The sequence below is a fragment of the Scyliorhinus torazame genome, chromosome 7 (genome assembly GCF_047496885.1).
Source record: "Scyliorhinus torazame isolate Kashiwa2021f chromosome 7, sScyTor2.1, whole genome shotgun sequence".
Taxonomy (NCBI): domain Eukaryota; kingdom Metazoa; phylum Chordata; class Chondrichthyes; order Carcharhiniformes; family Scyliorhinidae; genus Scyliorhinus; species Scyliorhinus torazame.
In genome coordinates, this window is record NC_092713.1 from 102,918,185 (window position 1) to 102,940,779 (window position 22,595).

General features: G+C 49.0%; 1 protein-coding gene across 2 annotated transcripts in view; it reads right to left on the reverse strand.

Annotated features, from left to right (window-relative positions):
* Nucleotides 1-22,595, reverse strand: part of pde4dip (phosphodiesterase 4D interacting protein) — an 888,328-nt gene that overhangs the window by 375,894 nt on the left and 489,839 nt on the right. For both annotated transcript variants that reach the window (XM_072511203.1, XM_072511204.1), the window contains one exon: nt 13,477-13,530. In XM_072511203.1, coding sequence (XP_072367304.1) covers nt 13,477-13,530 — 54 coding nt within the window. The remainder of the gene's footprint in view (nt 1-13,476; nt 13,531-22,595) is intronic.

Below are 22,595 nucleotides of genomic sequence, written 5' to 3' on the forward strand. Positions count from 1 at the left end.
CAAAGGTTCGGCACAACATCGTGGGCCGAAGGGCCTGTTCTGTACTGTATTTTCTATGTTCTATGTGAGTTACTCGCCGTAAGATTCCTAACCTTTAACCTGCCGTGGTAGCCACAGTATTATGTGGTGAGTCGAGTTCAGTTTCTAATCAATGGTAACCCCCAGGATGTTTATTGTTGGAAATTCAGAGATGGTAATGCCATTGGAGTCAAGTGGAGGTGGTTAGATCCTCTCTTATAGAAGATGGTCATTGCCTGACACTTGTGTGGCGCAAATGTAACTTGCCACTTGTCAGCCCAAGCCTGGATATTGTTCAGGTCTTGCTGCATTTGGACATGGACTGCTTTATTATCTGAGGAGTTGCAAATGGTGCTGAACATTGCATCGTCATCCGCAAACATCCCCACTTCTGACCTTATGATGGAAGGGAGGTAATTGATGAAGCAGCTGAAGATGGTTGGGCCCAAGACACTACCATGAGGAACTGCTGCAGTCCTGGAGTTGAGATGATTGATCACCAACCGCCACAACCATCTTCCTTTGTGCCAGGTATGACTCCAACCAGCAGAGAGTTTCCCCCTGATCCCCATTGACTTCAGTTTAGCTAGGGCACCTTGATGCCATACTCTGTCGAATGCTACCTCGATGTCAAGGACAGTCACTCCCACCTCACCTCTGGCATTCAGCTCTTTTGTCCATGTTTGAACGAAGGCTGTAATGAGGTAAGGGGATGAGTGACCCTGGCAGAATCCAAACTGAGCGCCAGTGAGCAGATTATTGTTGAGTAAGTGCCGCCTGATAGCACTGTTGATGACTCCTTCCAACACTTTGCTGATGATGGAGAGTAGACTGATTGGGTGGTAATTGGCTGGGTTGGATTTGTCCTGTTTCTTGTGTACAGGACACACCTGCACAATTTTCCACATTGTCGGATACATGCCAGTGTTGTAGCTGTCCTGGAACAGCTTGGCTAGGGGTGTGGAAAATTCTGGAGCACAAGTCTTCAGTATTATTGCTGGGATATTGTCACGGCCCATAGCTTTTGCAGTATCCAGTGCCTACAGCCGTTTCTTGATATCACGTGGAGTGAATCGTATTGGCTGAAGACTGACTTCTGTGATACTGGGGACCTCCGGAGGAGGCGAAGATGGATCATCTACTCCGCATGACTGCCTGAATATTGCCTCAGCCTTGTCTTTTGCACATACATGCTGGGCTCCTCCATCATTGAGGATGGGGATATTTGTGGAGCCTCCTCCAGTGAGTTGTTTGATTGTCCACCACCATTCATGGCTGGATGTGGCAGGACTGCAGAGCTTAGATCTGTTGCATTCATTGTGGAATCGCTTAGCTCTGTCTATTATTTGCTGCTTATGTTGTTTGGCACACCTAAGTAGTCCTGTGTTGTAGTTTCACCAGGTTGACACCTCATTTTTCGGTATGTCTGGTGTTTGTCCTGGCATGCTCTCCTGCACTCTTCATTGAACCAGGGTTGATCCCCTGGCTTGGTTGACAGATGTCCTAGACTGGGAGATATGTCAGGCCATGAGATTGCAGATTGTGGTTGAATACAGATCTGCTGCTGCTGATGGCCCACAGCGCCTCATGGTGCCCAGTCTTGAGTTGCTAGATCTGTTCAAAGTCTATCCCATTTAGCACAGTGGTAGTGCCACACAACACAATGGAGGGTATCCTCAATGTGAAGACTGGACTTTGTCTCTACAAGGATTATGCGGCGATCACTTCTGCCGATACTACAGATGCATCTGCAGCAGGCAGATTGGTGAGGATGAGGTCAAGTATGTTTTTTCCTGGACTTCCGGTTGCGGCGATGACCAGCTAAGCCACACGTTTCGGCACCTCCCGTTTCAATGGACTTTTGGGCTCTTATCGGGAGCCCCAACGGAAATTTTGTACGGCCAAACCCAGTGTGAGGCGACAAAGGAAGGAGTCCCCCCGGGTGTGGATGGAAAGAAGCGATAGTAGAGGCCAGATTGCGGAGGATCCTCTGGAGCAACGGCAGAGAAGAGAAGGGAGAAGCAAGATGGCGGCTGAGGGAGCCCAGATGGTATGGGGCCCGGAACAGCAGGAGTTCCTCCGACGATGTGTGGAGGAGCTCAAGAAGGAGGTGCTGGCGCCGATGTTGCTGGCGATTGAGGGATTGAAGGAGACGCAAAAGACCCAGGCGATGGAGCTCCGTGGAGTGAAGGCAAAGGCAGCCGAGAATGATGACGAGATACAGGGCTTGGTGGTAAAAACGGAGACCCACGAGGCACTACATAAGAGGTGCATAGAAAGGCTGGAAGCCCTGGAAAATAGCTTGAGGAGGAAGAATCTAAGTATTTTGGGTCTTCCCGAAGGGGCAGAGGGAGCTGATGTTGGGGCGTATGTGAGTACGATGCTCCATACTTTAATGGGAGCTGAGGTCCCGACGGGCCCCCTGGAAGTGGAGGGAGCATACCGGGTCCTCGTGAGAAGACCAAAGGCAGGGGAAATACCGCGAGCAATAGTGGTGAGGTTCCACCGCTACAAGGACAGGGAGATGGTCCTGAGATGGGCTAAGAAGACACGGAGTAGCAGGTGGGAGAACGTGGTGATCCGCGTGTATCAAGATTGGAGTGCGGAGGTGGCGAGAAGGAGGGCGAGTTTCAATCGGGCCAAGGCGGTGCTCCACAGGAAGAAAGTAAAATTTGGAATGCTGCAGCCGGCAAGACTGTGGGTTACGCACCAGGGCAAACACCACTACTTTGAGACGGCAGAGGAGGCGTGGACATTTATTCAAGAAGAGAAGTTGGACTAGAATTGATAAATTGATGTTTGGAAAGAAGTAGTGAGGTGGTGGCAAAGAAATGCAAAGGGGGGAGAGGGGGAGGGTTTATCTGTAAAAATGTTAGACGGGAGAATTTTTTTTTCTCCCCCACCCCCCCCTGAGGGGGGGACACGAAGAAATGTGGGCGCCGGTGGGGAAGGGGACAGGGAAGGGGAGAGGGAGCTGCGCCACTAGGGGCGGGGCTGAGAGGGAAGCGCGTTTTTTTTCCCCGCGCTATGGAAATTGCGGCGGGAAAAGTGGGCGCAGGAAGGAAGGGAGCCTCACATGCAGGGAGGCCAAGGGTAAACGGGGGAAGCCGAGGTCAGCCAGAGTTTGCTGACTCCCGGAAGCAATATGGGGGGAGCAATCAAGCGGGGGGGGGGGGGGGGGGGGGGGACTAAATGGGTTGCTGCTGCTGAGGGTAAGGGGGAGCTGATACGGGATGGGATGGTCGGGACGGGAGGGCGCCGTCTGGGGGACAAACGGGTGCGTGGGACCCGGGTGAGGAGCTGGTTTAAAAAAGGGGGTGGCTAGTCGACGATGGGGGGCGGGTAAAGGGCCCCCCCAACCCGGTTGATCATGTGGAACGTGAGAGGGCTGAATGGGCCGATTAAGAGGGCAAGGGTATTTGCGCACCTAAAGAGACTGAAGGCGGATGTGGTTATGCTTCAGGAGACGCACCTGAAACTGGCGGATCAGGTCAGATTAAGGAAAGGATGGGTGGGACAGGTATTCCACTCAGGCTTAGATATGAAAAATAGAGGGGTGGCAATACTGGTGGGGAAACGGGTATCGTTTGAGGCTAAGACCATAGTGGTGGACAGTGGGGGCAGGTACGTGATGGTGAGTGGCAGATTGCAAGGTGAGGCGGTGGTGCTGGTGAACGTATACATCCCGAACTGGGATGATGCGGGTTTTATGAAGCATATGTTGGGGCGCATCCCAGACCTAGAGATGGGAAATTTGGTAATGGGGGGGGACTTCAACACGGTGCTGGACCCAGGGCTGGACCGGTCCAGATCTAGGACCGGGAGGAAGCCGGCAGCGGCCAAGGTGCTTAAGGGGTTTATGGAGCAGATGGGAGGAGTAGATCCCTGGAGATTTGCTAGACCGAGGAGTAAAGAGTTTTCCTTCTTCTCCCACGTCCATAAAGTATACTCCCGGATAGACTTTTTTGTCCTAGGAAGGGCGCTGATCCCGAAAGTGGTAGGAATGGAATATTCGGCTATAGCCGTTTCAGATCACGCCCCACATTGGGTAGATCTGGATCTAGGAGAGGAGAAGGAGCAGCGCCCACTTTGGAGATTAGACATGGGACTGTTGGCGGATGAGGGGGTATGTGGAAGGGTGAGGGGATGTATTGAAAGATACCTAGAGGTCAATGATGATGGAGCAGTCCAGGTGGGAGTAGTATGGGAGGCGCTGAAGGCGGTGGTTAGGGGGGAGCTGATTTCCATAAGAGCCCACAGGGGGAAACAAGAGGGTAAAGAAAGGGAGAGACTGATTGGGGAGATTCTGAGGGTGGATAGGCAATATGCGGAGGCCCCGGATGAAGGGTTATACAGGGAAAGACGGAGACTACAGACGGAGTTTGACCTACTGACCACGGGTAAGGCGGAGACGCAGTGGAGGAAGGCACAGGGAATACAATACGAATATGGGGAAAAGGCGAGCCGATTGCTGGCCCAACAACTTAGGAAGAGGGGGCGGCGAGAAAGATCGGAGGAGTTAGGGACAGGGAGGGAAGGATGGAGCAGAGAGCGGGGAGGGTGAACGGGGTGTTTAAGTCATTTTATGAGGGGCTGTATAAGTCCCAACCCCCGGAGGGGAAAGGGGGAATGATACACTTCCTGGACCAGCTGGAGTTCCCGAGGGTTGAGGAGCAGGTGGCGGCAGGTTTGGGAGCGCAGATTGAGGTGGAGGAGGTGATCAAAGGAATTGGGAACATGCAGGCAGGAAAGGCCCTGGGACCAGATGGGTTCCCGGTGGAATTTTACAGGAAATATGTGGACCTGCTGGCCCCACTCCTGACGAGAACCTTCAATGAGGCTAAGGAAAGGGGGACACTACCCCCGACAATGTCGGAGGCGACAATATCTTTGATCCTGAAATGAGACAAAGACCCGCTGCAGTGCGGGTCATACAGGCCCATCTCCCTCCTAAATGTAGATGCCAAGTTACTAGCCAAAGTGATGGCGACAAGGATAGAGGACTGTGTCCCAGGGGTGGTACATGACGACCAGACAGGGTTTATTAAAGGGAGGCAATTGAATGCCAATATACGAAGGTTGCTGGGGGTGATGATGATGCCCCCACCGGAGGGGGAGGCGGAGATAGTGGTGGCGATGGATGCAGAGAAGGCATTTAATAGAGTGGAGTGGGACTACCTGTGGGAGGTACTGAAGAGATTTGGATTTGGAGAGGGGTTCATCAGATGGGTTCAGCTCCTGTACGGGGTCCCGGTGGCAAGCGTGGTTACAAACAGGCAACGATCCGACTATTTCCGATTACATAGGGGCACAAGACAGGGGTGCCCCCTGTCCCCGTTACTGTTCGCGTTGGCAATCAAGCCATTGGCCATAGCGCTCAGGGGCTCTAAGAAGTGGAGGGGGTTGCTCAGAGGAGGAGAGGAACATCGGGTGTCATTATCTGCGGATGATTTGCTGCTATATGTGGCGGACCCAGTGTAGAGGATGCCAGAGATAATGCAGACACTCAGGGAGTTTGGAGAGTTCTCGGGTTATAAATTGAATATGGGAAAGAGTGAACTTTTGGTGATGCACCCCGGGGAACAGGGCAGGGGGACAGACGATCTGCCGCTGAGGAGAGTAGCAAGGGATTTTCGATATCTAGGGATCCAGGTGGCCAGGAACTGGGGAACCTTGCATAAACTTAACTTGACGTGACTGGTAGAGCAGATGGAGGAGGACTTTAAGAGGTGGGACATGGTGCCCCTGTCACTGGCGGGCAGAGTACAGGCGGTTAAAATGGTGGTCCTCCCGAGATTTCTTTTCGTGTTTCAGTGCCTCCCCATACTGATTACAAAGGCCTTTTTCAAGAAAGTGGACAGGAGTATTATGAGCTTTGTGTGGGCTGGAAAGACCCCAAGGGTAAAGAGGGGGACTGTCACTGCCGAGTTGGAGTGACTATTATTGGGCCGCCAACGTGTCCATGATATGTAAGTGGATGAGGGAAGAAGAAGGGGCGGCGTGGAAAAGGCTGGAGATGGCGTCCTGTAAGGGAACAAGTTTAAAAACACTGGCGACGGCGCCGTTACCGTTCTCCCCGAAAAAATACACCACAAACCCAGTAGTGGGGGCGACTTTGAAGATTTGGGGGCAGTGGAGACTACATAGGGGAGTGACGGGTGCCTCGGTGTGGTCCCCGATAAGGAACAATCACAGGTTCGTCCCGGGGAGGATAGATGGGGGATTCCAATCTTGGCAGCAAGCAGGAATTGGGAAGTTGAAGGACTTGTTCTTGGACGGGACATTCGCGAGTTTGGGAGCATTGGTAGAAAAATACGGGTTGCCACCTGGGAATGCCTTCCGACATATGCAAGTGAGGGCATTTGCGAGGCAACAGGTGAGGGAATTTCCGCAGCTCCCGGCGCAAGGGATCCAGGACAGAGTGATTTCGGGGGCATGGGTTGGTGAACGTAAAGTGTCCAATATATACAGGGAAATGAGAGACGAGGGGCAGACGATGGTAGAGGAGCTGAAGGGTAAATGGGAGGAGGAGCTGGGGGAAGATATTGAGGAGGGGCTGTGGGCAGATGCCCTAAGTAGGGTAAATTCCTCGTCCTTGTGTGCCAGGCTTAGCCTGATCCAATTCAAGGTTCTACACAGGGCGCATATGACTGGAGCAAGGCTGAGTAGATTTTTTGGAGTGGAGGATAGGTGCGGGAGATGCGCGGGAAGCCCGGCGAACCACACCCACATGTTTTGGTCATGTCCGGTATTGCATGGGTTCTGGGTGGGTGTTTCAAGAGTGATCTCAAAGGTGGGGGGGGTCCGGGTCGAACCGAGCTGGGGGTTGGCTATATTTGGGTTGCAGAAGAGCCGGGAGTGCAGGAGGCGAGAGAGGCCGAGTAGCCCGGCGAAGGATTCTACTTGTGTGGAAAGAAGCCAAACCCCCGGGCGTGGAGGCCTGGATAAACGACATGGCAGGGTTTATAAAATTGGAGCGAATAAAATACGCACTAAGAGGTTCGGCTCAAGGGTTCACCAGGCGGTGGCATCCGTTCCTTGACTATCTCGCAGAGCGATAAGGGAAAACAGGAAAGACAGCAGCAGCAACCCAGGGGGGAGGGAGGGGGGGGGGGGGAGGGTGTATTCGGTGTTTGGTTTTTTTTTCTCCATCCTAGTTGTTTATATTTATTTTTTCAGTATTATTTCTCTTTTCTTGTTCTTTTTCTGCACTTGTTGTTAGTTTAATATATTGTTTAAATAACGGTCAATGTACATTTTGTTACAAAGTTGTAAAAATGGAAAATTCTTTTTGATCGAAAAACTTTAATAAAATATATATTTTTTAAACAAGTATGTTTTTTCCTCTTGGTTTCCTCACCACCTGCTGCAGTCCCAGTCTAGCAGCGATGTCCTTTAGGACCCGACCAGCTTGGTCTGTTGTGGTACTACCGAGCTACTCTTGGTGATGCACATTGAAGTCCCCCACCCAGAGCATGTTCTGCACCCTTGCCACCCTCATTGCTTCCTCCAAGTGGTGTTTAACATGGAGGAGTACTGATTCATCAACTGATGGTGGCTGGTACGTGGTAATCAGCAGGTGGTTTCCTTGCCCATGTTTAACCTGAAGCTATAAGACTTCATGGGGTCCTGAGTCAATGTTGAGGATTCCCAGGGCAACTCCCTCCCAACTGTATGCCATTGTCGCCACCTCTGCTGGGTCTGTCCCGCTGGTGAGACAGGGCATAAGCAGGAATGGTGATAATGGTATCTGGGACATTGTAATATATGATTCTGTGAGTATGACTAATTGTCTGTAAGACATGATTATGTGAGTATGACTATGTCAGACTGTTGCTTAACTAGTCTGTGAGACAGCTCTCCTAAATTTGGCACAAGTCCCCAGATGTTAGTAAGGAGGACTTTGCAGAGTTGGCAGGGCTGGGTTTGCCGCAGACGCTGGGTGGTCCGTCTGGTTTCATTCCTTTTTTTATGTTTGTGTAGCAGTTGAATACATCTGAGTGGCTTGCTAGGCCATTTCAGAGGGCATTTGAAAGTCAATCACATTGCTGTGGTTCTGGAGTCACATGTAGGCCAGACCAGGTAAGGCTGGCAGATTTCCTTCCCTAAAGGACATCAGCAAACCAGATGTTTTTTTACAACAATCGACAATGGTTTCATAGTCATCATTAGACTTTTAATTCCAGATATTTTATTGAGTTTAAATTCCATCACCTGCCATGGTGGGATTCGAACCCAGGTTCCCTGATCATTATCCTGGGTCTCTGGATTAGTGGTCCAGCAACTATGCCACCGCCTCCCCAAAATGGTGATACTTAAAAAGAAAATGCTTACATTTATTAGAGCACGTTTCACGACTTCAGGATCTCAAAGTATTTTGCACCAAAGTTTGAGATGTAATTATTGGCGTGAGAGTAATGTACCAGCCAATTTGCACCAGGCAAAGCCCCATAAATAGGAGTAAGATAGATAAGTAGATAATTTGTGACATTGGTTGAGGGATAAATATTAGCCAGGAGACTTCACCTATTGTGATTTAAATAGGGTTGATCAGAAATAGGAGGAAGAGACGACCATTTGGCCCACCCAGCCTGCATCACCATTCAATAAGATCATGGCTGATCTGATTGGGCCTTAACTCCGTCTCCGCCCTCCACCCCCCCCAACACAAGAGTGTAGATGGGGCCAAAAAGATCCAAAAGCAACACTTCTGACTGCAGCACTGAAGTGATTCGGAAAGTCAGCTTTTAAAGCAGACCAAGGCAGGCCAGCAGCACGGTTCAATTCCCGTACCAGCCTCTCCGAACAGGCGCCGGAATGTGGCAACTAGGGGCTTTTCACAGTAATTTCATTTGAAGCCTACTTGTGACAATAAGCGATTTTCATTTCATTTCACCTCTGAGGCAGATACCTCAATCCAGGAAATTACTCAACTTGCCAACCTGCCTTGGTAGAAAGGCCCCCTAAATGACACAATCTCTGGTCTGCAAAAGGGAATGGAGAGGTGGATACAGGATAGAGTTGGGCCCACAAACCTCAGAAGCAGAGGTTAGGTGATCATGGGGGTGGGGTGAGCGCAGATATGAATTGGTTAGAAGGCCCCCCTTCTCGATTCTCTGAGACGTCATCCCAGTTATTAACGGTGATTTGTCTCTCACCCCTCACATCCCTCAACCTCACCTGTCACCCACTCTTCATGTCATCTTCATGCCTTTCATACCAACTCATGCCACCCACCCAAAGCTCCATATACACTCCATGCCAACTCATGGCTCTTCCATGCACATTTACTCAATTTATTTTGTCATTCACTTTTGTACAGGGTCATATGAACTCAAAATGTTAACTCTCTCTCTCCACAGATGCTGCCAGACTTGCTACGCTTATACAGCATTTTCTGTTTCTATCACTCGATGATATGGCTCATTGTTTCAGTACAATAGCATATGTGGAACTGCTCACAAATCTTTTGAAAATAAAACTGCTGCTCCAACAACCATATAAAAGTGTTAATCATACAAATAATTAAAGTTTCAATAACAGACTTGTAACACTTCACATTTCTTAATGTTGTGCAAATAAACATTGAGATATTGACAAAAGAGATGAAAGGAGGAACTTATTGTAACTTCATAAAGATGTCAATCAATTAAAATCAACCATTCTCTCCAGTTCAAACCTTTATATTGATCTAAAAAGCCTTTTCCAAAATGGAAGTGTGGACAAACAAATGGCACCTTTCTGTATTAGTTCAAATCCCCACAGTTAATGTTTTGACCCCAATATGACTTTTGTTCAGAAGAAATTGTTAACTCTTGTTTCTCGCTCCATAGATGCTGCCAAACCTGTTGAGTTTTACCAGATTTGCTATTTTTATTTCCGATTTCCAGCATCCACAGTATTTTCCTTTTATTATATCTCTGGAGCTGGCTATGAAAAATCAAAAGAATCAAAAAGTTGGGATGAACCGGATAATCCCTAATTTGCAGGCTATGACTCGTGGAGTGCTGCATGCATCTGTTCTGGGGCCTCAACTATTTACAATTTGTCTTAATGGCTTAGACAAAGAGACGGAGAGTAATGAATGAAAGTTTACTGATGATACAAAGCTAGGTGAGAATAAGCTTTGAGGAGGATACAGAGGCTGTAAAGAGATTTGGAAAGTGGGATTAAAATGAGTGGCTAGTTTCTTTTTTTTGGTTGGCGCATACAGGAAGGGCTGAATGGCCTTTTTCTGTGCCATAACTTTTCTATGGTCCTATGGAAAAAAGACACTAGACCAATTCGACGACTCTTATGCCTCAAAAATGGCCAAAGTTCTACGCAGTTCTCAGGTGCTGAGTTCATTCTGTTATTACATGTGGAAATGCAGCAGTCACAAAGCCCTCACAAAGAACAGGAATAAATGTCATGGTGAGCTCATGGCCATATGCCTATTGTTATGAAGGTCTGATCAGTGCAAACAGAATATTGATAGCAGCACAGCATGTTCCTGTGAATCAGGAGAGCCAGCAGGGAATGTGACAGAGGCTGAGGATCCTGAAGATCAGACTGCATCACCCATGAAGACCTCCGTTAAGATCGGGACCTTAGGTAAGTGTTGAGGGGTAGACTAGAAAGTAAGATTGCTGCCACATCATACTAAAAGTGGCATCTTTGGAAAAGAGGTTTCAGACTGGTGGGGATTTTCTGCTCCCTTTTTAAAGAGCGACAATCTTTTAAAAGCCGAAGTTGCTGATGTGGTGGGCTGCCAGCATGACATCGTGGGATCTACCCTTTGGATTTTTTTGACAGTATCTAAAAATACAGCGTGAAAAGCTAGCAGAGCAAAGCCAGTGGGATACCCTCTGCTTTCCTGCCCGAGCTGACACTTAAGACAAAAAATTGATAACTTCCGTCCTGTATTTGTGCACCCAACATTGATAACGAACACAATATGTCAGAAGTTCCTTTTATAAATTGTAGAATTGAAGGAGCACTGCACTCTGCCAGATAAGACCGTAATCCAATCTATCTTGGTCAATGAACAGGATGAATTTCCTGCTCTTCTGCAGATCGTGCCATGGCATTGTTAAAATATATCTACCTGAATTACTAGAAGAGAGGCAGGGGCTTTGTTTCATGTCTCCTACAATGCCAGTACTAAAATACAAACTGAAAACTTTTTTCCACAGTTCCATCTACATAGCTTTTTAATCTATCTCTCTGTGTCTACCTGCTTTAGGCCATGATCTTAGCTGAGGCCATTGTAGTGAGATACTTCTTCAGGGTATTTCTGTTCCTTGAAACGTTTCTTGCTGGCGTTTCTGGCACTTCAGTGCCATCCCTACTGTGGTACCATTAATATTCTGTTCGCACTGATGGGTCCTTCTTGGCATCGGGCGTCTATAGAATCATAAAATTTACAGTGCAGAAGGAGGCCCTTTGGATCTGCACCGGCCCTTACAAAGAGCACCCTACTGAAGCCCACATATCTACCCTATCCCAGTAACCCCCACTTAACATTTTTTGAACAATAAGGGCAATTTAGCATGGCCAATCCACCTAACCCGCACATCTTTGGACTACTAGCAGCTTGACGTGCATTTTAATTTTTACGAACCCCAAGCCAGGGAAATGTATCTTGATTCGGATCAATTTGGAGAAATGTAAAAGTCCCAAAAAGGAAAGTCCAGCTAATATTTGGAGTAGCAGGTTGTGGATTAGGTGAATGTATGGTCAAACCAGTAATGAAAATCAAAGATACATATAATTTGTGAAGCATTACAATTTTAAGACGGAACCAAGAAGTTTTATGTTTCATTTTCCTTTCTTGGCTGTACTTGCTGATCTCAACTATAAGAACAGAAGGGTCAGGTGAAATTATGATGGCTTCACACCCTTCACTTAACATGTTGGAGCACTACAATGAGGGAAAACCAGTCTATATTAAAATTTTTAATGCCTTGCCAAGTGGTACAATGCAGTGTAGCACTGTCCTTCCTAAAATCTTTGTTGACACTGGTAATGCATGTGATCAAATTCCACACAGGCGCAACATGACCATTGGAAGTTTCCAACGTAATAATCACATTAGTCCGCATACAATGATGTGTGCCTTCATCAGACATTTACTCAATACTGGATCCATTAACTGAGGTAAAGCGCAAGTATTTTTGCAAGAGATTAGGCCCCCTTTTTAAGCGTATAATCAGTAAACTGTTGTCTCACTAAATAAAGCACAAAGTCCAAATATGATACATTGTGCATAACCTGTGGAAACACAATTTTATCATGTGTGTGTGTTAATTAACTTAATGGTAGCAATTAGTAACTCATAATTTAGACTTGTACTTCATATAAGTACTGAGGGACTGCTGGAATGTCAAAGTTGCCTGTTGTCAGGTGAGATATTAAACCAAGGAAGGACGGGATGTTCTCTCAGAATCCTATCCAACATTCATCCCAGAACCAATGGCAAACATGTGGTTATTTTTCATTTGCTGATTGGTGAGCGGCATTTAAGTAGTAGTATGTTCAAATAAATAATCTTACAATCCTTAGTTCAGATCATTGAAGATTGAATTAAATACATTTAATTATTTTACTGTGTTCCCATACAGAAAATTTTTATGAATTAACTTGCATGCCCAGGATGTCCAAAACCATGGATAAATTATTCTAAAGTTGCTCATTATTGTTATAAAGGCAAACTTGTGCTAGCGAATGAGACACATAACTGGTTAATCTGCTTTGCTGGTCTTGGTTGAGGAACAAATATTGGCCAAAATACTGAGATAATTCCCAACTCTTCTTCAAAACGGTGTCAAGTGATCTTTTACATCCTGATCGAAGTTTAAGATCTCGTCTGAAATATAGCATCCACCAGAAGCACAACATTCCTTCAGTCTAGATTCACGCTCAATCCCTGAAATAGAAGCTTGAACTCATAACTTCATAACAGAGGCAGGATAACATACATTGAATCAACATTTTCCATGTTATTCATGAATGTAGTGAATCTATTTAACTTGCCACTCTGGACAAATTGGCTAAAAAGAGTTTCTGCTTAGAACTGGAGTAAAATAATTAAACAATGTGTTATATTCATGTGAGGATTATTTTGATGAGATGACAGTGACTCAAGTTCAGCTAGTCTTGAATGCGATGCAAATAAAGCTGTTTTACTGCACTCAATAGCACAACAGATTTAGTCTGTGCTGTAAATGATGCCAGAAACAGGTTATTTACATTTTCAGAAGTCACCTGAATGAACTCGGTAGTTACGACAAGGAGGATTAAATAATGTAGAGATACAGGGCTCAACAGACATAATATTAAATCTGGTACCACCAGTTCCAGTGAACAAAATTAGCTCCAATGGAGGTGTGAATACAGTGAAGCTGGTAAAGTGGAACAAGAACGAGGCACACAACCACACTGACATGGAATAGTTTATCTAAAGAAATTTACACCTACCTGCATTTCCTGTTGTGTCCGCAACTTCTCCCTGCCCAGTTCATCTTGCAAATCCTAGCAACACAGATAAAACTGATTATTTACTGTGAGGCAGGGAATTCCTTTATTCAGCCACTCAGGGCAATACTTCAGAAATTGCTCATTTTGTGCTTTGTCTGGGAGTACAATCGATGGATAACTCGTACATACTTTAACATTGCAGTGAACAATCTCATATTTTGTTATAAGGCCATAAGACTATGGAGCAGAAGTAGGCCACTTGGCCCATCCAGTCTGCTCCGTTATACAATATGATCATGGCCGATCCTTTATCCCAGTGGCATACCCTTGAACTCTCCCCATACCCTGAGCCATGTTTAGAGTCTATAAATCTGATCAATTTCCTTCTTAAATATGATCATTGCCTCCACAGCCTTCTGTGGTTGAGAAATCCAAAGGTTCACCACCCTGTGAGTGAAGGAGTTTCTCCTCATCTCAGTTCTAAATGGGCTACTTGTATCCTGAGGCTGTGACCCTTTAGTTCTAGACTACCCAGCCAATACTGCAGAAAGCCTTGTGAAGTATAGAAAATGCAGGGATAAAATTGAAATTAAGTTAGGAGTAAAGGAAGGGCATAAAAACACCAGCAAGTCAAAATCAAGGAAATCCCAAAGATGTTTTATAAAATGCGTGAAAAAACAAGAGAATAAGGAAAGAAGGACCATAAGAGACTTAAAAGATAAATTGTGTGTGGAGGTATGATTCTTAATGACTTACCTTCTATTGATGCAGGCATTGTAATTAAAGCGGAGTGTGAAATATTGGATGGTATAAGGAGTTGAGAATCTTTGAAAGTAGATAAGTGGCCAGGATCAAACAAAATGCATCCCAAACTGCCAGAAGCAAAGAAGAAATTGCTGAGCCTCTGACCATTTTCCAATCCTCTGTGGTCATAGACATGTTGCTGGAGCACAGCTAAAAATAGCTTCTTCCCCACTGTTACCAGACTCCTAAATGACCTCATATGGACTGAACTAATCTCTCTACACATCTTCTCTACTGTTGTAGCATTATACTCCATATGCTTCACCGATGTCCATGTATTTACATTGTGTATTTATCGTACGTCCTATGTTTTTTCATGCATGGAACGATCTGCCTGGACTGTAGGCAGAACAATACTTTTCACTGTACCTTGGTACACGTGACAATAAATCTAAATCTAATGTTATACTATTGTTTAAAAGGGAAGGAATGGATAGACAGAGATTTTACACATCAGTCAGCTTAACGTCAGTGGACAAATTATTGGAAAGATTTGAGGGACAGTATATATATCATCATTTATAAAGGCACAAATTAATGAGGGAGAGTTAGCATGGACTTGTCAAGAGAAGGTTTTGTCTAACTTGATTTAATGTTTTGAGGATGTAATAAAAAGGTCAATGAGGAAATATGTAGTCTATGTGGAGTTTAAGGCTTTTGACAAAGTCCCTTGTGGCAGACTGGTCAGAAAAAAAATATAGAGCCCATGAATTCAAGGGTAAGCAAAAAGTTGAATCCAAAATTGGCTCAATAGCAGGAACCAAATGGTAAAAATGGCTGTTTTTGTGACTGGAAAGTTTCCAGTGGGATGCCGCAGGATTCATTACCCAATCAATTGCTTTCTGTGTATATATAGATCAATGATTTACACTTAAATGACTAAGTCATTTTTAGATGATACAATAATTGGTTGGTTGATATGAGAAAGAATGCTGTAGACTGCTGGAAACAATCAATGGACTGAACAGATATGAAAATGAAATGAAAATCGCTTATTGTCACATGTAGGCTTCAATAAAGTTACTGTGAAAAGCCCCTAGTCGCCACATTCCAGCGCCTGTTCGGGGAGGCTGGTACGGGAATTGAACCGTGCTGCTGGCCTGCTTGGTCTGCTTTAAAAGCCAGCGATTTAGCCCAGTGTGCTAAACCAAAACCAGCCCCTTCCCAACCAGATAGGCAGAAAAGTGGCAAATGATATTCCATCCAGAGAAGTGTGAGGTAATACTTTTTAGGAGTGAAAACAGGGCGAGGGAATAAACAATAAATAGTAGGATGCTGAGACGTGTAAAAAACAGCGGGACCTTAGAGTGCCTGGTAGACAAAACACATGAAGGCAGCATGTGTCACGGACAGGGAGAGGTGATGAGATAACTTTTCCCCCTTTTCCTTCACCTCCCAGCTGACTGCAACCAAACGTATTTTGAGAAGGAGTGTTTTAAACATTTTGAGTGTTGTGACACGAAAGAATAGACATGAACATGCTTTCTGGTCATTTTAAAATCAAAAGAAAGGATAAATGTTTATTTGCACAACATCTGAAAAGTAAATGCAACAAAACATCCACTCCCTCAAATGCACAGACAGACACACATAAACACAATAAACGATGGGTCTCGAGATGAGATGTGCAGTTAGATTACTAACAGAGTAACAACAAACAAGTCACGTGTTCTGAACCAGTCCTATAAGATGAAAAGCGTTGCAGACCTGAATGATTCTCGCTTTGTTCTTTGAAGAATCTTCAGCAAAAAGGCATCATATCCAAGGTCACCGAACCGACTGACTGGGTCAGCTCGATGGTGTGCGTAAAGAAGTCTTCGGAGAACCTGCGCATCTGCATTGATCCCAAGGATCTCAATAAGAATATCATGCGGGAACACTACCCCATCCCGAAGCGGGAGGAACTCACGAGTGAGATGGCACACCTGTGCTTCTTCACCAAATTGGATGCATCACAGGGATTTTGGCAATTCCAGCTGCACCTTCAACACGCCTTTTGGCAGATACTGCTGCAATCGCATGCCATTTGGCATCATCTCGGCATCGGAGATCTTCCATCGCATCATGGAGCAGATGATGGAAGGCATTGAAGGGGTTCGTGTGTACGTGGATGACATCATCATATGGTCCACGACCCCTGAGGAACATGTGTCCCGTCTCCAGCAGATATTCCGCCGTGTACATGCCAACGGCCTAAAGTTAAACAGGTCCATATGTTGTTTTGGCACATCGACGCTCAAGTTCCTAGGCGACCAGATCTCACAGCATGGTGTGCGCCCAGTCACAGACAAAATCAAGGCCATCGAGGCAATGAATGTCCCAGAGGACAAAAAGGCGGTGCTGCGCTTCTGGGGTATGGTGAATTTTCTGGGCAAGTTCATTCCAAACATGGCCACACATACCACGGCCCTACGCAACCTGGTGAAAAAGTCAACTGCTTTGAGTGGAAGACGGCACACCAGGCTGAGTGGCTGGAGCTGAAAGCCAAGCTCACCACTGCACCAGTCCTGGCATTCTTTGACCTGGACCGGGAGACAAAGATATCCGCAGATGCGAGTCAGGATGGCATCGGTGCGGTTTTGCTTCAATGAGATGACACATCATCCTGGGCACCAGTAGCCTATGTATCAAGGGCGATGACGCCCACTGAAACCAGATATGCACAGATTGAGAAGGAGTACTTGGGTCTTCTCAACGGCATCCTCAAATTTCATGATTATGTCTACGGCCTGCAGGCATTCAAGTCGAGACAGATAATAGGCCTTGTGGTAGTATGCATTAGGGGTCATGTGGGACTGTGAAGCCATGATGTCATTGGCTGACAGATCCCGGGTCCTGGTTGGACGTTGACCTCTAGCTCCGCCCTGAAGGCGGAGTATAAGTACCTGGAGCCCTCCCCCGCAGATAGTCTACTACTGAACTGCGGGGGAAACAGTCACGCTTAATAAAGCCTCATCGACTTCACTCTATTCGTCTCTCGGAGTCTTTGTGCGCTACAATTTATTAAGCGTGACTAAAAAGGACTATGGAGCTCAGGATCATCCCGGAATGCCTGAGGATCAGCCCCCACGCAGTGAACGCGGCAGCAGCTTTCAAGCACTGGGAGACTTGTTTCGAGGCCTACCTCAGAACGGCCACCGGCCGGGTCACAGAAGACCAAAAACTACAGGTCCTGCACTCGAGGTTAAGCACGGAGATTTTCTCTTTCATCGAAGACGCAGAGGATTTCCAGACGGCGTTCGCAGCACTGAAAAGTCTCTATGTCCGCCCAGTAAACCAGATCTACGCTCGCTATCAACTCGCAACGAGACGGCAAAGTCCCGGAGAATCGATAGATGAATTCTACGTCGCGCTACTAATTTTGGGACGAGCCTGCAGCTGCCCGTCGGTGAACGCAATTGAACACATGGACATGTTAATGCGCGATGCTTTTGTGGCAGGTATGAACTCCTCCCAAATCCGCCAAAGACTTCTAGAAAAAGAGTCGCTAGGACTCTCAGAGGCACGGGCCCTAGCAGCCTCCCTAGACGTGGCCGCGTGAAATACCCGCGCCTACGGCCCCGACCACGCGGCAGCCCATTGGGCTCTGTATGTACCCGTCGCGACAAACCCACCCCTCCCGGGACACCCCACAGGCTTGCGCGGTCCAAACGCCAAGGGCGCCCACTGCTATTTCTGCGGCCAGGCGAAACACCCCCGGCAGCGCTGCCCGGCCCGCGCAGCGATCTGCAAGAGCTGCGGGAAAAAGGGCCATTTCGCGGTTGTGTGCCGGTCCCGCGAGGTCGCCGCTGCCCAGGAGAACAGGGAGCCCTGCACGCCGCTTGCGCTCCCTGGCCCCCCCTGGGCCCCATGTGCGACCCGCAGGCGCAGCCACTCTGGGTCCCGACCACCGCGGTCCCGGGAGAACAGGGAGCCCTGCACGCCGCTTACGCTCCCCAACCCCCCCCCGCGCCCCATGTATGACCCGCCGGCGCTACCACTTTGGGTCCCGACCACCGCTGTCCCCAGAGATGAGGGAGCCCCGCGCGTTCCTAACGCTCCCCAACCCCCCCAGCGCCCCATGTGCGACCCGCAGGCGCAGCCATTTTGGGTCCCGGCCACCACGAGGGGAGGAAGGGCGCCGCCATCTTGGACCACCCCAGACCTGTACGACGCATGGGGGTGGCCATTTTGTCCACCCCCGCCGCCATCTTGTGACCCCCCAGCCATGTGCGATGCATGGGGGCAGCCATTTTGTTCAACCTCGACGCCATCTTGGACGGCAACAACGGACCCCAGTGTCGACGGCTCCACGGGTTTCGAAGAAGACGCTCAACTACTACAACCACGTCTCGCTTCAATACGCTGGACCAAGCTCGGCCCCGGACACTCCAGACGACGACGACAACGGTGCTGATAAACGGGCACGAGACACCATGCCTAGTCGACTCCGGGAGCACGGAGAGCTTTATCCACCCCGACACGGTAAGACGCTGTTCTTTGACCACCCACCCCAGCGCACAAAAGATTTCCCTGGCTGCAGGATCCCACTCCGTACAGATCCAAGGCTTCTGCATAGTTACCCTAACGGTGCAGGGGAGGGAGTTCAAAAACTACAGGCTCTACGTCCTTCCCCAACTCTGCGCCCCCACATTACTGGGATTAGACTTCCAGTGCAATCTACAGAGCCTTACCTTCAAATTCGGCGGCCCAATACCCCCACTCACTATCTGCGGCCTCGCAACCCTCAAGGTGCAACCCCCGTCCTTGTTTGCAAACCTCACCCCGGATTGCAAACCCGTCGCCACTAGGAGCAGACGGTACAGCGCCCAGGACCGGACCTTCATTCGGTCCGATGTCCAGCGGCTACTAAAGGAAGGCATAATCCAGGCCAGCAATAGTCCCTGGAGAGCACAGGTGGTAGTAAAGACAGGGGAGAAGCAAAGGATGGTCATAGACTATAGCCAGGCCATCAACAGGTACACACAACTAGACGCGTACCCTCTCCCCCGCATATCCGACATGGTCAATCGGATTGCCCAATATAAAGTCTTCTCCACCGTGGACCTCAAGTCCGCCTACCATCAGCTCCCCATCCGCCCAAGTGACCGCAAGTACACAGCCTTCGAGGCAGATGGGCGATTATACCATTTCCTAAGGGTCCCATTTGGCATCACAAACGGGGTCTCGGTCTTCCAACGAGAGATGGACCGAATGGTTGATCAACACGGGTTGCAGGCCACGTTCCCGTATCTCGACAATGTAACCATCTGCGGCATCGATCAGCAGGACCACGACGCCAACCTCCAAAAATTCCTCCAGACCGCTAAAGCCTTGAACCTCACGTACAACGAGGACAAGTGCGTTTTTAGCACCAACCGGCTAGCCATCCTGGGCTACGTAGTGCGCAATGGGATAATAGGCCCCGACCCCGAACGTATGCGCGCCCTCATGGAATTTCCCCTCCCGCACTGCTCAAAAGCCCTGAAACGCTGCCTGGGGTTTTTTTCATACTACGCCCAGTGGGTCCCCCAGTATGCAGACAAGGCCCGCCCCCTAATACAGACCACGACCTTCCCGCTGTCGACAGAGGCTTGCCAGGCCTTCAGCCGCATCAAAGCGGATATCGCAAAGGCCACGATGCGCGCCATCGACGAGTCCCTCCCCTTCCAGGTCGAGAGCGACGCCTCCGACGTAGCTCTAGCGGCCACCCTTAACCAAGCGGGCGGACCCGTGGCCTTTTTCTCCCAAACCCTCCACGCTTCAGAAATCCGCCACTCCTCAGTGGAAAAGGAAGCCCAAGCCATAGTGGAAGCTGTGCGACATTGGAGGCATTATCTGGCCGGCAGGAGATTCACTCTCCTCACGGACCAACGGTCGGTAGCCTTCATGTTCGATAATGCACAGCGGGGCAAAATCAAAAACGACAAGATCTTAAGGTGGAGGATCGAGCTCTCCACCTTCAACTACGAGATCTTGTATCGCCCCGGAAAGCTGAACGAGCCGTCCGATGCCCTATCCCGCGGCACATATGCCAACGCACAAATTAACCGCCTCCAAACCCTCCACGAGGACCTCTGCCACCCGGGGGTCACTCGGTTTTTCCACTTTATCAAGTCCCGCAACCTCCCATACTCCTTAGGGGAGGTCCGTACAGTCACAAGGAACTGCCACATCTGCGCAGAGTGCAAACCGCATTTTTTCAGGCCGGTTGGTGCACACCTCATTAAGGCTTCCCGCCCCTTTGAACGCCTTAGTCTGGATTTCAAAGGACCCCTCCCCTCCACCGACCGCAACATATACTTCCTTAATGTGGTGGACGAGTACTCCCGCTTCCCATTCACCATCCCCTGTTCTGACATGACCGCGGCCACAGTCATTAAAGCCCTGAACACCATATTCACACTGTTCGGTTGCCCCGCATACGTCCACAGCGACAGGGGGTCCTCTTTCATGAGTGACGAGCTGCGCCAGTTTCTGCTCAGCAACGGGATAGCCTCGAGCAGGACAACCAGCTACAACCCCCGGGGGAACGGGCAAGTAGAGAGGGAGAACGGCACGGTCTGGAAGACCATCCTACTGGCCCTACGGTCCAGGGACCTCCCAGTTTCCCGGTGGCAGGAGGTCCTTCCGGACGCCCTCCACTCCATCCGGTCACTACTGTGTACTAGCACTAATCAAACGCCTCATGAGCGCCTCCTTGTCTTCCCCAGGAAGTCCTCCTCTGGAACGTCGCTGCTGACCTGGCTGGCGGCCCCAGGACCCATCTTGCTCCGAAAGCACGTGCGGGCGCACAAGTCGGACCCGTTGGTCGAAAGGGTTCACCTCCTTCACGCGAACCCGCAATACGCCTACGTGGAGTACCCCGACGGCCGACAGGACACGGTCTCTCTGCGAGATCTGGCGCCCGCCGGCAACACACACACCACCCCGACACCAATCACCCAACCCCCCCCCTTCCTGCCACCGCCGCACCCCGCGACTGCCCCCTTCCCAGGAGGATCAGTCCTACTCCCAGGCCCAACCAGGAATAAAGCCCAAGCTGAAACCGTAAGGCTCCCGGAGAAGACAACACCGGAACAAGCACCACCACCACCGGGGCCGAGGCGATCGACATGGACGACCAGACCGCCCGACCGACTCGTGGCGTCGATCTAACAGTACAATGTGGACTTTTAACGAGAACATTTTGTCTTTTCCTGACGATTACTGTAAAAAGTTTGAAACAAAAAAAAAAAAACCTTGTACATACTGTTATAACATGTGAAAGTTTTCCTCCCAGGACCAGCCTTGTAAACCCTTACCACCATGCGAAGCATCTCCCCGCCGGGTTCATTTTTAACAAGGGGTGAATGTGGTAGTATGCATTAGGGGTCATGTTGGACTGTGAAGCCATGATGTCATTGGCTGACAGATCCCGGGTCCTGGTCGGACGTTGACCTCTAGCTTCGCCCTGAAGGCGGAGTATAAGTACCTGGAGCCCTCCCCCGCAGGTAGCCTACTACTGAACTGCGGGGGAAACAGTCACGCTTAATAAAGCCTCATCGACTTCACTCTATTCGTCTCTCGGAGTCTTTGTGCGCTACAGGCCTCTGGTCCACATCAACCACAAGGACCTGAACGACATGACGCCTCGGTTGCAGAGAATCCTGCTTAAATTTAGGAGGCATGGCTTCAACTTGGTGTACACACCTGGCAAGGAGCTCATCATCGCTGATACATTGTCCCGCTCCATCACCTCGCCCAGTGAGCCACTGGAGATCATCCAGCTCATCGAATCGCAGGTGCAGCTGTGTGCTGGCACTCTCCCGGTGATAGATGTGAAGGTAGTTCTCATCCATGACGAGACAGCCAAAAACCCCCTCTTGCAGCGCGTCATCCACAACCTCACCAATGGCTGGCAGAAAGGGCATTGCCCACAATTTTACAATGTGAAGGATGACCTGACGGTGATTGATGGTATCCTCCTCAAGCTGGACAGGATTGTCATTCCACTCAGTCTCGAGAGCTTGGTGCTGCGCCAGATTCATGAGGGACACCTGGGCGTCAAGAAGTGCAGGCGCAGAGCCCGACATGGTCCTGAACTGTGCTACCTGTCAGCGGTTCCAGCCAGCGCAGAGCAAGGAGACGCTCCAACAGCATGACATAGTGACCTCTCCGTGGTCCAAGGTTGGCATCGACCTCTTTCATGCGAATGGTCGCGACTGCATATTGATCATCGACTATTTCTCAGATTACCCTGAGGTGCTGAAGCTCCCGGACCTCACCTTTCGGACTGTCATCAAAGCCTGTAAGGAGACGTTCTCAAGGCGTGGCATCCCAATCACCATCATGAG